The sequence below is a fragment of the Dipodomys merriami genome, unplaced genomic scaffold (genome assembly GCF_024711535.1).
Source record: "Dipodomys merriami isolate MVZ:Mamm:240054 unplaced genomic scaffold, mDipMer1.0.p SCAF_2, whole genome shotgun sequence".
NCBI classification, from domain to species: domain Eukaryota; kingdom Metazoa; phylum Chordata; class Mammalia; order Rodentia; family Heteromyidae; genus Dipodomys; species Dipodomys merriami.
Window position 1 is genome coordinate 38,749,638 of NW_027203381.1, and position 15,478 is coordinate 38,765,115.

General features: G+C 43.5%; 1 protein-coding gene across 2 annotated transcripts in view; it reads right to left on the bottom strand.

Moving 5' to 3' along the window:
* Ttc39c (tetratricopeptide repeat domain 39C) overlaps nucleotides 1-14,447 on the bottom strand; it is a 93,231-nt gene extending 78,784 nt beyond the window's left edge. The window contains exon 1 of one of the 2 annotated variants that reach the window (XM_070029427.1): nucleotides 14,186-14,447. In XM_070029427.1, coding sequence (XP_069885528.1) covers nucleotides 14,186-14,343 — 158 coding nt within the window. In that variant the 5' untranslated portion in view covers nucleotides 14,344-14,447. Of the gene's footprint in view, nucleotides 1-5,546; nucleotides 5,568-14,185 lie in introns of those variants that run through there. The other variant, XM_070029428.1, reaches the window with a different exon arrangement.
* Between the last annotated feature and the right edge of the window lie 1,031 nt (nucleotides 14,448-15,478).

Here is a 15,478-nt window from a genome sequence, read left to right on the forward strand (position 1 = left end):
CCTACCTGGGAGGAGAGATTCACAAGACTGAGGTTCAAAGGTAGCTAAAGCAAAATCATCCGTGAGACTCCATCCTCCAAAATAACTAGCAAAAAGTTGGGCTTCTGGAATGGTTCAAGGGGTCAAGCACCAGCTGAACAAGTACACGGCCCTAAGTTCAAATCCCAAAACTGCCCCTCCAAAAAAAGATCAATGTCCTAAATGTAAAAGTTAAAATGACAACAACTGGCCAGGCAGTGATGTCTCACACCTGTAATCCTAGCTACTCAGGAGGCTGAAATCTCAGGATCAGAGTTAGAAGCCGGCCTGGGCAGAAAAGTGGACATGAGTCACTATCTCCAATTAATCACTCAAAAACAGGAAGTGGTGCTGTGGCTCAAAGTAGGAGAGCACCAGCCTTGAGCAAAAGAGATTAGGGACAATGTCCTGGCTCTGAGTTCAAGCACAACAAAAAACAAAATCTGCAACAAAAACAAAGCTACAACAATCACAAAACATATAAAAAAAGCATGACATTAGCTTTGGAAATATATGGACATGAAATTTAAAAATTCAAGCCGATAAAATATAGATAAATCAGACCGTATTTCTTCTCTATAAAGAGAACTATCAAGTAGAATAAAAAGGCAACTCACGTAAAAATATTTGCAAATCATGTGATAAGGAATGAATATCTAGCACATATAAGGAACTCCTATAATTCAGTAAAAACAACAACAAAAATCTTAAAGATGAGCAAAGAACATGAACAAAAATGTGTCCAAAATCAAATGGGATTGCATGACACTGCAGAGATTCTGCATGGCAAAGGACATAGCTAGCAAGACCAATAGAAAGCCCATGCATTGGGAGATCTTTACTAGCCAAATAACGGACAAGGGTCTCATATTTAAAATATACTTAGAACTCAAAAAAACTAAATCTGCCAGGTAGAGGTAGATCACACCTCTAATCCTAGCTACTCAGGAGGCTGAGATCTGAGTATTGTGGTTCAAAGCCAGCCTGGGCATGAAAGTTCGTGAGACTCTCATCTCCAATAAACCACTAGAAAATCGGAAGTGGAGCTCTGGCTCAAGTGATAGAGTGCTCACCTTGAGCTGAAGAATGCAAGGACAATGCCCAAGCCCAGAGTTCAAGCCCCACCAACAACCAAAAAAACCCAAAAAACCACAAAAAACCCTAAATCCTCCAACAACAAATCCTCAAAGAAACAATCATCCATCAATAAATGGGCTAAAGACCTAAAGAGAAACTTCTCTGAAGGGAAATAAGAATGGCCAATAGACAAATGAAGAAATGCTCAACTTCTCTAGCCATAAAAGAAATGCAAATCAAAACAACATTGAGATTCCACCTCACCCCAGTTAGAACGGCTATAATCAAGAACTCTAATAACAACAGATGCTGGAAGGGAATCGGCCAAAAGGGACCCCTAATACATTGTTGGTGGGAGTGTAAACTTGTTCAACCACTTTGGAAAGCAGTATGGAGGTTCCTCAAAAGACTCCATATAGAGCTCCCCTATGACCCAGCAATCCCACTTTTGGGCATTTACCCAAACAATCACCAACAAGGCTATACTAAAGCTACCAGCACAACTATGTTTATTGCAGCATTATTTACCACAGGCAAGATATGGAACCAATCCTCAGTAGATGAATGGATCAAGAAAATGTGGTATATATACACAATGGAATCCTGTGCCTCCATCAGAAAGAATGACATTGCCCCATTTGTTAGGAAATGGAAAGACTTGGAAAAAAATTATATTAAATGAAGTAAGCCAGGCCCAAAGAAACAGGTCCATGGTTTCCCTTATTTGCAATAACTAGTATATGTCTAGGACAAGCAGAAAAGGTCAAAAGCTATGTACATATGACCATATAAGATGATGTTAAGTGAAATGAACCACAAGATAGGGACAGAACTGTTTGTTTGTTTGTTTGCTTGCTATTGTTTTTAACGTATTTAAAATATACTATGTGATTTTTTTTGTTTCTTTTGTATGTTCTTCTCCTATGGTATAACCCCTGTTTTCACTGTATTTGATTCTGGTGCCCTGCATCTTGTATATTCATTTTTCCAATTTGGGGAGGGGAGGGGAAATAACAAAATGCTGAAGTAAGGATACAGGTTTACCCATTGTAACAATGAGATGTACAAGACACCATGTTGAAAACAAACTTTACAACTGGGGTGGGGGGCAGAGAAGTGACGGTAGGGGATAAACAAAGGAGGAGGAAACAATGCTAGATAACTTTTTGTTGTTGTAGAGTAATAGCCATAACTTACTCATATAACTATAACCCCACTTTACACTATTTTTACAATAAAAAAACATAATAAAAATGTGTCCAAAGTAGGTATCCAAATGCCAAAAAGCACACATTGACATGGATGCTCAACACCAATAGTCAGTAAAAAAAAAATGCAAATCAGATTATATAGCACCTCACACCTATTAGGATGGCTATTACTCTACAACAACAAGAATACAAGTATTAGCGTGGATGTGGAGAAACTAGAACCTCTGTGCATTGTGGGTGTGACTATAAAATTGTCCCATTATAGAAAACTATATGAAGGCACCTCAAAAATCTTTAAAACAGGATTAGGGAAGGGAGAGTTGGGTTGGAAGGAATGGGGGAGAATGATGAATAGGGTGACATTTATCAAGATTCATTGACCTTACAAACTGATTTGTTGACCAGTAACTTCTTTATACAAGGACTTAAAAGATAATAAAAAATATTAAAAAATAAAAACAAAAAACTAATCCCCTCCTGAAAATAAAATAAAAACTAAAGTTGCAATTTTGGTTATCATATAAACCTTCTAATCTAAATATGAGCAAGAGGAGAAAATAGATTTCCAACATTTTAGCTACTAAGGTTTCACTGTAATAAACTATCTCTTAGAGTTCCTGAAGGTTTCTGTTGTCAGCATCCTTTTCTCTGGGACATCTTCTTCTTTGTTCTTACAAACACTTTCCTCCTTTTGCAGATAAACTCACTTCACTGAGCACCTGTATTTCCTTATCCTCTATAGTCCTTCAGCAGTTTCAACAACCCCAGGTCAGCTATTCCCTTCATTTTCATCTGATTCTAATTTCACTTCAAACACGATCACTTTTCTATTTACTGTTGTTTCATTCTTGTTAGCTAACTCCCTCTTTCAATTGTCAATTTTTGAAAAATGCCATTAGTCTTATTCCCAGGAGACAAGAATGCAACACAGTTGGCTGTGTGTGAATTGACTGAGGAAGCAGCAACCAATCATAGCCTGATTCATTTCAGTGTACTTCATTCTTCTGTAAACTTACTAAACTACAAAAGACTTCGATAATGCTTGATGATATTTTGTTGTTTCACAATTCAATCATCTTCTACCAAGAGAAAAACTCCCAGGTTTAAGCTCATCTTTACCAGGACTTCTAGAAGCCCAAAATTCAGATCTAGGCTGTCTCACAGCACTACAGAAAACTAGCCAAGCATCTTCTCCTTTCTTATCATTTCTGCAATTATAATCGTTAATTTCTCCAGAACAAGACTTTCTGAGAAGTTCACCATCACACATCCACACACTTCTGCCCACAGTTTTAGATGGCCATTTCCCCTCTTCCACCACTCCTTTCCCAACCCCAAAACCCTTCCCTGTGGTATTCTAAGAGGAGTCATTTCTAGCTCCATTTGTAATTCTGACCATTCAAACTGGAGAATTATCTCATCAATCATCAATGCAGAAATAACCAAAATATATTTGAATCCACATGGTTGACAGCTGAAGCAAATGGCATTTCCAATGTAAACAAAACTCTTTATAACATGTGGAGGAGATGGGGGCAAACAAGTCGTTTAAGGATTCAGGTGGACCTGTTGCAACAATGAGAAGTACAAAATGTCATGTCAAAACCAGCTTTACAATGTTGGTGGGGGGGGGGAGGGGGGTATAATTGGGTGGGGGGAGGGGGGAGGCTGGGAAGGGAGGTGAAGGGTAAACAAAGGAGGAGGCTGCAATGCTTGGTAAGAAATGTATGCATTATCCTGCCCATGTAATTGTAGCCCCTCTGTACAGTATGTTCTCAAATAAAATAAAATAATATTAAAAAAAAAAAAAAGAAAAAGAAAAAATTCAGTGTTGAAGGAAAAAAAAAAAAAACTCTTTTCTAAGCAATTCATGGATGCAAATCTGGCTATTATGTGAAGAAAAGCCAGAGAAGCCCATTATCATTTCAACCACCTCAGACCTCCAAACTACTTCATTCTAGCCTAGTAGTGTTCAAGAATCACATCTGACAGACTACTGCTGATGAACTCAGCCTGCTTCTTTTAGACTTAAATAAAAAAGTAAGTTTAATTTGCAAGAAACCAAGGTATCAAGTTCTTTCTTGTTCCACAGATATATTGGCAATATATAAGTTGAGATTTTGCAATTCACTGCTCAAATTGAGAGCAAAAAAGCACTCAAAGTTCTGACAATGACTCATCCTGTTGGGAACAATCCTGAAGAGGTGATACAGCATGGATTTTAGTTTGATTCAATTGCTTCTCAATGGATCTGTCATTCAGCAAATACAACTTGGATTTGAATGTAACATGTCATCTCCCTGTACCCCTTCCCCCCAACCTTTGACATGCCTTTCAGAACAGTACCAAAAAAACTATGGTGATGGAGATAAAATGATGTCAATATTTACAAATTCATTTCTCTTTTGATGGCTGTTCTACAGATGAATAATTTATATAAAGTAAGACTCAATGGATACTGCTGCAGAGGCAAGCCAGGAAACTACAATTCCAAAGCAAAGGACAGTTGTCTATATCATAAAGTAAACTGGCATGGGACAAACAGCAAAGAACACTCAACTAGGGATAAGCAATTTTTCTAGAAAAGCCCCACCCAATAAGAAATGCTATGGTGCAATCAGCATGTAAGAGCAGGTTGAGCTAGCATATCACCTTGCTGCAGATGTTATGTTTGAGGGTGGAACGGGGTGGATGCTTTGAAAATAATTGTAGGTGAATTATGCAGTATTAGAGTATGGTTAACATTAAAGTTAAAAAATAAGAACCAGATATGAAATAAGTTCAATATGTAATTTTCATGACAAAAAGCACAAAATTTTCAAATCACAAGTTGGACGCTGGTGTTTTACACCTATTTCTTTCACTTCAACTGTCAGTGTTGGTCCTTGCCTCTTCAGTAGGGGCTCCTCCTTACTCTTAACCTATACAGATAGATTTGCTCTTGCTTCCTTTAAAGTACACTGTCCTTCTCATCTTCAATTCAAATTCATTCATTACCCAGTTACAAGTGTCTATGCTCTATCTTATGATAAGGACTTGCTAAGCACTTACACTTAAAACTATGCAAACCCTATGAATTTTTTTACTTCTTTATACTCTTTAGGCATCTTATGGATTTCAGACATTTATGTGGGAGGTTATTTTGCCTATCAATTTAGGATCACAAAGGAGTTACAAAATGTTTGTCACCAAAACAAGGCATTAAGCTGATAAATAATTAACTGTTCTAGGAAGCGTTACCTCCCAGCCACCAGGCATCTTCCAGAAACCAGTTCTTCCTGAGACTCAGGACAGTCCTTTGCAGTCTTGGAGTTACACTTGTGCCTTCCTGTATCAGAGAGGCAAAGCACACCAGAATATGTTGTAATGGCAGGAAGAATGAGCCCCCTACAGCAGCTGTATGGAAAAAGTAAAAGCCCACCAGTGGCACTAAGTTCCTTGTCATTGGATACAACACTAAGCAAAGGACATCTGTGATCCCCAGTTACACCTGCCTGGCAGGGTGCAGCGGACACTCATAACTACCTCAAGAGCAGAGCAGCTTCATGGGAGGAAGAGCCTCATAGTTTCTCAGTCATCCCTGAGATGTCCAGGCTCAGGGATGCTCAGCAGTGGCTTTGTTCTCCAGAGCCCTCTACTCAGCACAGGGCAGCCTGGGATACACCATGAGAAAGAGCTGAGGGTCCAGATGGAAGTTCTACAGTCTGCTGATGAGAGTCTGAACATCATTTTTAGGGCTTCTGTGGAACACTCCTAGTTTGATCATAAGGCATGTCCGTGAGTTCATAAGAAATACAAGGCTTTCAGAGCCCCTGGAGGTCTTGCTTCCTGAGCTGTCCTTACTGACTGGAAAATGCTTTATTAATTCCTCTCAGACCCTACCAAACTCCAGCAACCAGAAACAGCTGCAGAGGGAAGACCAGGTATTGATTAGCTGGTTGGATAGAATTGATGTCACTGGGCATGGTCCTGGGGCAAGGCAAGGATGGGAAGAGCAGGAGTATAGGGGAGTCAATAGCCTTTTCTCAGCAACCTGAGGTTTTGTCTTGAAGAACAAAAGACGATTCACTGGATAATGCCAAAGGGGCAAGAGCAGCAGCAGAAGGGAGGCTTAGGAAGACGGGGTCACAAGAAGACTGGAAGCCACAAAGACCTCAAGACAGATCTCTGGTGGCTTGATGTAGAGTCTACGTATGTTTTTTGTTTTTTTTTTTGTTTGTTTGTTTTTTGCCAGTCGTGGGCCCCGAACTCTGGGCCTGGGCATTGTCCCTCAGCTCTTCAGCTCAAGGCTAGTGCTCTACCACTTGAGCCACAGCGCCACTTCCAGCTTTTTTCTGCTTATGTGGTGCTGAGGAATTGAACCCAGGGCCTCATGCATGTAAGGCAAGCACTCTACCACTGAGCCACCTTCCCAGCCCTCTACGTATGTTTTATTTGCATACTGCCAGGGGAACTTGCCCTAAAACAGCTTTGACAGCACCCATGTAATAAGCACCCATGTAAAGTCTTCTTACTATAAAAGTTAGAAAAGAGAAGTGACACACTCTCTGGAACCAGAAGACTTGTTTTCCACCCAGCGTTCCCACACTGCTGTGTAACCTTGGACAGGCCCTTCAGGTCACTGTGCTGCTTTCCTGGCTCTGTATTGAAAGAGATCATTGGAACACACTCCAACAGAGCTGGGGAACAAGACTATGTGGACAGCAAAATGCCCAAAGGGCTGTGTCATGGCCTGGTACCCAGTAAGCCCCATTTGGACTGACCATTCTGCTTATTTTGATGTACATGAAGGAAAGTCACCTCAAACAGTGGCTTTACAGATTGACAGCTTAGGACAAGAGCAAGTACTGAAATGACTCTTCCTGAACTGGATTTGAGTATGTAAGAAATAAAAAGGAGCTTCTTGCCTCTGTCCTGTCTACCCTAGTGACTGGTCATGAATACCCGTGTACTAACAGAAATGTGTTTCCTGCTTTCTAGACTCTTCCTGGTGATGAACTGGCCATCTTTCTGCAAGGCAGGAGTAACCATCTGCTGTTTACATGTGTCCATTTCTGAAATTATTGAGCAAGAAGAGGAGGTGAAGAAAGCAACCTTAGCCAGGGGGGAAAGGCTGGCAAACCACCACCAACCATCTTTACACAAGAAGAGAAGCCCCATGTTAAGCTTCAAATTGCTGTTAAGTCATGACTTGCTCTCCTTACACAGCAACTTTATGGATACCTTTTTGCAAAAATGCCTTCCCTGTCACTCATTCAGTGATTGGGATGTGTTTTCCCATAGTTTAGTGTAAAAAGACCTAGTCAATCTCAGATTGGACGCATGACAGAGAATTAGTATACGCATAAATTTAGGGTGATAGGAAGTGCTGAAAAGAGGTTCAGCAGTACCCCTTTACCTGGGAATACATTCCTTTAAGAGCCACAGTGGATGCCTGCAACAGACAGAACTGTAGGTTTTTTTCCTGTATATAAACACCTGTGTAAGGTTATTAACTAGGCACAGTAAGAGATTAACACCAATAAATAGAAGACTTAGACCATCAGAATGTTATAAGTGATTTAAAATTTGTGAATTGTTTTTCTAAAACTTTCCACATACTTTCAAACCATACATGACTGTGGGTAACTGAAACTGTGAAAAGCGAAACCACAGAGAAGGAGGGGCTACCGCCTACAGAGAAACCAGTTCCTCCCACCCCTGCCCACTTGCAGGCCTTTCTCAGGGCACAGAGAGCACCCAGCAAAGTTTTGAAATTGTAGGTGAATTCATCTTGGCTTCCCAGCCACCAGTGTTCTGTGCTGCTTTTACACTATTGACTCCATCTGAGCATTAGCCTCTTCAAAGTCGCAGTGCTGCTGAAGAGTAAGTAAGTGGGAGGGTTACCTTGGCAAAGGAGACTGGGTGTGAAAATCTCATTTTAACAGCCAGAACAGCCTGTGTGGAAGGCACAGACTCCTCAAATACCATGAGATGTTTGGGATCCACAAGTGGTTTTGTGTATCTAGAAGAGAAATTGTTCCATGTTCCAATATTACTTTGTCCTCTTTAAAAACAACAACAACAAAAAAGCCTCTTAGCCTCATTGAAACTTTATCTCACGTTGTATTATTACTCTCAACAAGTTTCAAGGAAGGAAATCTCACCCAACTAGCTATCAACACAGAAGTGACTCACCACCGTCTGTCTCATCTTTGGCTCTCTTCTTGTGTAAGGGTACATATATACACATGCTACGGCATAAGTATTCCTGTTTTGCTGATCATTTTCTCCAAAGCCTCCCATTCTTCTACAGGCAGCTTCACTTTTAAAAGAATCGCAGTTAGGCTACATGAATATTTAATGGCTATTTAATTGGGATATTTTCATACAGTGCAATTGCTGGAGTTAAAAGATGAGACTTAGCTGGGTGCTGGTGGCTCATGCCTGTAACCATAGTTACTCAGGAGACTGAAGCCTGAGGATTGTGGTTCAAAGCCAGCCTGAGGAAGGAAAGTTTGTAAGACTCTTTTCTCCAATTAACCACCAAAAAGCAATATGGCTCAAGTGGCAGAGCATCAGCCTTAGATTTTTTTGCTCAACAGACAGTACCCAGGTGCAGAGTTGAAGCCTTCAGCATCAGTACCAATAATGATGATAATACTGATGATGATGATAAATAATAGTATTTTAGAAACATCGTGCTGAGGTTGGAAAAAGTGAACAGATGAGTTTCCTGTCTTTCCCACCAGTTCCTTCCAACCATTTCTGCATTTCTCTGCTTCTCCTTTTCTTGGACCCTGCATCTAGCTACAGTCACCCACCGAGTCCAGCAGAGCCACACTGCTGTCTATGAGGAAAAGCCAAAGCATCCAGAAAACACCAGTGATCTGAAAGTGCTTCCATCCTCCCAAGTATCTGACATGGTTGGGAGGAGGGCCCACATGTCTTTCTCATGCCTTTGAGGCTAGGGGCCAAAAAAAACTCACAAAAGACTAGGGAGGAAATATTTCAAGCTGTGGAGGTCACAATGATATCACAGCCACTTATTTCTGCAGGTGCAGAAGCCCAAGGAACCACCAGCCAGATATAATCAAATGAGTGTGGCTGTGTCCCAATAAAAGTTATTTATAAACAGGCAGCAGGTTAGATTTGGCTTGTGGACCACTGATGACTAAGTCCCTGAACTATACTGAACCTTCTCCACAGAAATACTAGCTCCACAATCAGTATGATGTTAAAATAAGGCCACAAGTTATATGGCTTTATTGTATGTTAACTGTAATGAGCAATCCCCTCTCTCTCTCTCTCTCTCTCTCTCTCTCTCTCTCTCTCTCTCTCTCTCTCTCTCTCTCTCTCTCTCACTCTCTCCCTCTCTCTCTCTCTCTCTCTCTCACTCACATACACACACACACACACCTACACCTTACCATAAATTATTCTTCGTTATTAATACATTTTGCCCTTTATAATTTAAAACAAAATGGGAAAGAATGAAATTTGTCATACCAACCATGTATTACTTTCATAACAAATCCTTATTAATTGCATGTGTCGTCAGTAAATATTTCAAAAATAATCATTCTACACTTGTTTTACAACACGGGGAATTGAATCCAAGGTTTCACCTACACTAGTCACATACTCTAACATGCTTATTATTTTAATTTAAAATAACATATTTATCATGTTTTAATAATATCCACAGCCAGAAATCAGTAAGAGGGCTGGCAGGGTAAGAACTACTCATGTTTTAGGATCAAAAAAGATGCCAAGGGTGAAAGCCAGGATCTCTGAACATCTCTAGTCTTCCTCAGAACTCCATGTGCTTACCCTCTTCTACCAGTCTGATTTAACAACAAAGTAGTACGTCAGGTCACAAAGAGAAAGAGATAGTGACAATAAGACCCACAGACCTTACAGAGTCAACTGTTAATTATGGATGTGGCAGCCATATTCTGGTCAATGACAATGGGAAACTATAAGTTAACAGATGCCTACCAGCCAAATAACCTTAAAAATAACAGCACTGACTCACAGGGAACATGGACCAATCAGTGGTAAGAAGAAAACAATAGGTATGGAATAAACTTTCCAGAGCAACAACCTCGTACTACTGGTCAACCTGCAGTCCTCACCCCTCCTCTCCTTTTGCCAGCCTCTATCACTCTGTGATTTTTCTACCACTTTCTCACTTAAGGGCTTGAGCCTCGCCACCTCACTTCCTCCCCATTCCCACTCCTCCTTCAATTGACTCCCGTGTACCCTATCATGAAGCCCAGGCATCACTTTCTCTGCAAAATATCCTGGCTAAACTAGATGTTGCTTTTTTCTGAACCTACAGGGTACAGGGACAGGTGAATATGTCTCCCAGCCTTCCTTCTGCTATTAATCTTACTTACAGTACAATAAGAAAAATTAATACCCGTGCGCCTCACCCACAGTCTACCTTACTGTTTGCCAAAGGACGTAAAGCACCAAGGGGGCAGCCTTGTTACTGTGCTATCACCATAGTTACAAGTGGCCTCTCCACTTGGAAATCCCGACTGCAGATCTGAATGTCTCAAGAAGTCTCTCCTGTGTATATACTTCTAATTCCTCTAGGGATAATAGCTGAATTACATAATTCAGACTTTACAATAACTTCTATGACAAGCTCTTCCTACAAAGTGACCATTTCTCATTAGGGAGCTGTGGGAGAAACTTTTTATCCCAGTAAGGTGGCATGAGAAAATGACCTTCTTGCTTTAATACAAATGTTACTGTTATGCTAGATACACAATGTTTCTTTACTCAACTTGGAAGATTCAACAAAAGGGAAGAGAGAGACACTCTGTAGCAAACCATCATTGAAGGAGACAGCTGGTAACTGGGTTATCCCTCTTTATGGATAATCAGATCTACACTGTTCCTCAAACACTTTTCATAAAGTTTGGTGTTGAGCTTTCAGCAGGCCACTCACACCCAGGACAGAAAGAGACATTTCCCCTTAGAGAATAGGATCTTCAATCTTTTCAATGTTAATATACAAGGTGAGCTTTAAATATAAAAGATCCCTTCCTACCCCCCTCCAGCCACCTACACACAGGGCAATTTGTCTTGTACTGAAACAATGCAGTCACAAACACAACCCAGTATTAGTGGTGAAGGCAACAATACAAAGCTGGCTGGCCTGTGCTGAGTGTTTATGCTGTGCCCCAAACCATGGATTCTTCCATCTAGCAACCACCCTAGCTTATCAGTACTATTGCCACTATTCTTACATTACAGGCAAACAAGCAGATCTTGAGCAAAGTCAGCAGCTACAAAAGTAGCAAAACTGGAACCATGGTGGCTGGACACCAGTTCCCAGCTGTACCTCTACACAACTGTACTTCCCAAATGTAGATGAGAAGCACAGTTTAGAGGGGGCAAGGAATCACTTCGCATGCCACACATACAGCAGATGGAGAGAGGGAAAGGTGACAGGATCATGCTGTTGCCACCATCCTGTCTGCTCTCCTGCCACTCCTAAAAACACTTTTAAACAGTGTCAGAAAGTACGGTGACAGGATGCTTACACATACTTAATAAACAGTAAAGAAAAAGAGCTGTAAAATGCAAATCTTTCTCCTACAATCCCTTCCTTCCCCTTCGACTCCCCTCCCCCAAGTTGTAAAGTTTATTTCCAACATAGTGTCTTGTGAGTCTCATTATTGCTATGGGTCATCCTGTGTCCTAAAAACAAAGGAGGGGGTAACAATGCACTGTACTCATCACCTTACTCATGTAACTATAACCCCTCTGTACAGCATCTTTACAATAAAAAATACATTAAAAATAATAAAAACAAAAAATACAAGTCTTTTAGAACTACAACTCTTCTATATCCAAGTCCATGCTAAATATTGAGTTTATAAAGTCCTTCATTACAATCTGCCATAATCTGATATGCCTCACTCTTCTGTGGTCTTAAGAACAAAATATCTAAAGCAATGTGTCTGGTACTTCTACTTGACAGACAACAGTATTTTTACAGATTCTTCCTCTTTTCCTTCCTCCTCCTCTTCTTCATCTTCCATTCCCATTTTAAAATACAAGACTCCTTAGCCACACAGAATAAATCATCTGGGCATGCATGTACCTCTCCCTCCCTCCCTCCTCAACAGACAAAATACCATCCAAGGTACATCTCTCTCCTGTGGACACCAGAGCATTTGATCTGCCCTCTATTGACTGAAACTATGTCATAGTTAAGGCAAAATTTTCATGCTTTCAATGCAATGGCAGTAGAGCCATGAAGCAATATTAGTGCACTAACACAGTAAAGAAGCGGGAATAAGATTTTTTTTTTTTAAAGTACTGCATAAGATTTCAAAGCAAGAACTGAAATATGCAAGTACTTCGCTCCTGGGCAATAAAACAATAAATTTGATGAAGACTTTCTCAACTCTCTTCTTGTAGCACACAAACTGGCAGCCTAAAAAGTACCACTGAGATGATTCATGATTTGGAGATGATTCATGATTTAGAGAGGGGAAAGAGAGAGAGACAGACAGACACAGACAGACAGAGACACAGGAACATTTAATGAAGCTATAGCTTGAAAACAGATTTGTATGTTGAAAAGTAAAAAAGGTTCTGAGTAATGCTAAGACATTCTCATTTTCAGATTCAGAGAGGGGAGGGGAAAGGAGGGGGAAAGGAGAGGAGGAAGCTGCCTTAAAATAAGATTTTAGAGCTAGATGTGGTAGCCCCTGGTGTAGACAGCAGAATATCAAAAGTCTCAGGCCAACCTCAGGTACCCCATACTATATCAAAACCACCAACCCACCCCATCCCCGGAAAAAGTACAGTGTTTTTAGTGAAAAGATGACAGTTTTAAGAATGTAACAGCTTAGCTGCTTGAAAACCAGGTTTCTTGGAGGTATGTCCGGCATCTTACCTATCTCTTACACTGGGTGGCTGTCCCCAACAAGTGCACTGGGGTCCACTCATTTCATACCAACCATGGGGATCTGAAAAGTGTGAAGCCCTTGGCCCCTAACCAGCATCCTGATGGACTGTCCAAATTATAAAACTTGCTTCCTAACCCAGGAAACAGACCATTTGGATCCCCAATGCAATGAAGGCTTCTCCCACACGGAAACTCCGGGGGTTTCAGTTCTTTCACTTTATTTTTTCAAACACAAAAAATAACGGAACACGCGTCCTTCCTTTTCCATTCTTACAGGGCCTCCCATTTTCTTTATCCTCCCTTTACATGAGAGAAAATCCTAATAAATATCCCGTTGCTTGGAAGGCATTAAAACTTAACGAGAGGTCGGGGGCGGGTGGGGGGTGGGGGGAGTTGTTGTGGTTTTTTGCTTTGTTTTGGATGCCCAGCAGCGAGATGGGCCGGCAGAGTTGGGCTGAAATTAAAATTCCTATAGGGCTTATCTATCGTTGGAACAACAACAGCGTCTGGTAGGTTCAACTCTGCAAAGCAATGCGAGGCTCGAGAAACAGGCACTCCGCGGCTGGTGTGCTCCTGGTCACAAAGGCCACCCGGGCCCGCACCCGAGCTGGAGTCCAAGTCCCAGGCTCGCAGCTGCCTCTGATTCACATCATTCTCAAAGAAAACTGGCGGGGGACACGGCGATCGCAGAGAGAGGAAGCAAACACTGGGGGGACACCTAGGTGGGTGAGGCTGGGGAGAAAGTGAGGGGAGACCCCAGGAGCCCGGGAGCTGTGCGGCTGGGGACCGGGAGGGGGAAAGGGCAACCGCAAAGGGGGGGGGGGGAGAGGTGGTAAATTGTGGCAAAGGCGCAGAAGCACCGGCTGCAGATAACCAGGGTTGGCGATCGGGGGGAGAAGAGCGCGCGTGAAGCGGCCACGAGGTGCTCGCGCGCCCGAGGTGGAGAAGAGAGACGCGCCGGTACCTGTATTGTTTGAAAAGCTGGTCTGATTCCCGAAAACCGTTGTTGAGCAGCATATTGATGCCGGCCAGCGCTAGCTCCGCGTCCTGCAGGGGCGCGGGCGCCGCGTCCGAGTCTCGGTCGTCCCGCCGCCGCGGCCGCTGCTGCTCCGAGCCGGCCATGAGCGCGCGAGGCCCCGCGCTGGGCCGAGGCGAGGTCCGGGAGGCAGCTGCGGCGTCCCTCGCGCGCGCGCGCGCGCGCCCGGAACCCGGCGGCACTACCTGCGCGGAGCCCCGCCGAGCCGGCTGAGCAGAGCGGCGGCGGGGGCGGGAAGGACCTCGGCGAGGGAGGAGCCGCGGCCCGGCTGCAGCGCGCGCGCGGGGGGACGTGGGCGCCGGGCCGCCGCCCGCCCGCCGCCGCCGCCGCCGCCGCCGCCGCGGGGATTACTCAGCCCCACCCGCACGCCGGCTCCGCTTGCTGCTCTGAGAGACGCCGGCTCGCGCGCGGGCCCCGAAGCCGAATCCGTTTCCGGGTGTCTCCAACCCGGTCAAGCCGGTCCCCAAGCGACAGCCGCCTCCGCTTCCCGCAGCCCCCGCCTGGGTCCCCACGCCGTGCCCCTCCACTGCACCGCCCCGAGGCCCCGGGTCCGCACCCCGCACCCACCCCAGACGGGGGCCGAGGGGCGCGGGGGGAGGGCAAGCCGACAGGGAGTTCCACCCTGCCCGCGGCGGCGGCGCGTGGCTGGAGACCAGGTGATGAGGCTTTGACCCTCCAGTGCCTTAAATCCCGGGCAGCTAGCGCCCGCGACCCGGACCTCATCCCGACCCCGGAGCCGCCCACCAGGACTGAAGCAGCCAATCCCCGAGGAGGGAGGCGGCGAGGGGGCGGGGCCTCCGTGCACCTGCCAGACCCCCTTCCCCCAGAGCCCAGCCCTGGGGACTGAGGCGAGCGCTCCCACATCTGTTTCTCATTTTTACGCAATAGAGAAACAGGCCCATAGGCCACACCTAAATATTTTAAAAGTTATGAATTAAGCTGGTCAGTTGTGCTGGATTTTTCCTATATAATCATGCTTCCATACCAGTCAACCCGTAAAGATGTAGTTTGTATTAAGATCAAATGTCAGCAAAATGCCAGTGATCATTTAGTCATCATTGCCATGTCTCACTGTTCTGCTGATGGACTGCTAATGCCTGAATGCATTATGTCGAGACAAAAGATAAATCATCTTTATGATTTTTCCGTAAGTTTTTCCCTTGCTTTAGCAAAACCGCTAAATATATTCTTACAACAGATTTGTTTGTAATGCCAAATTAA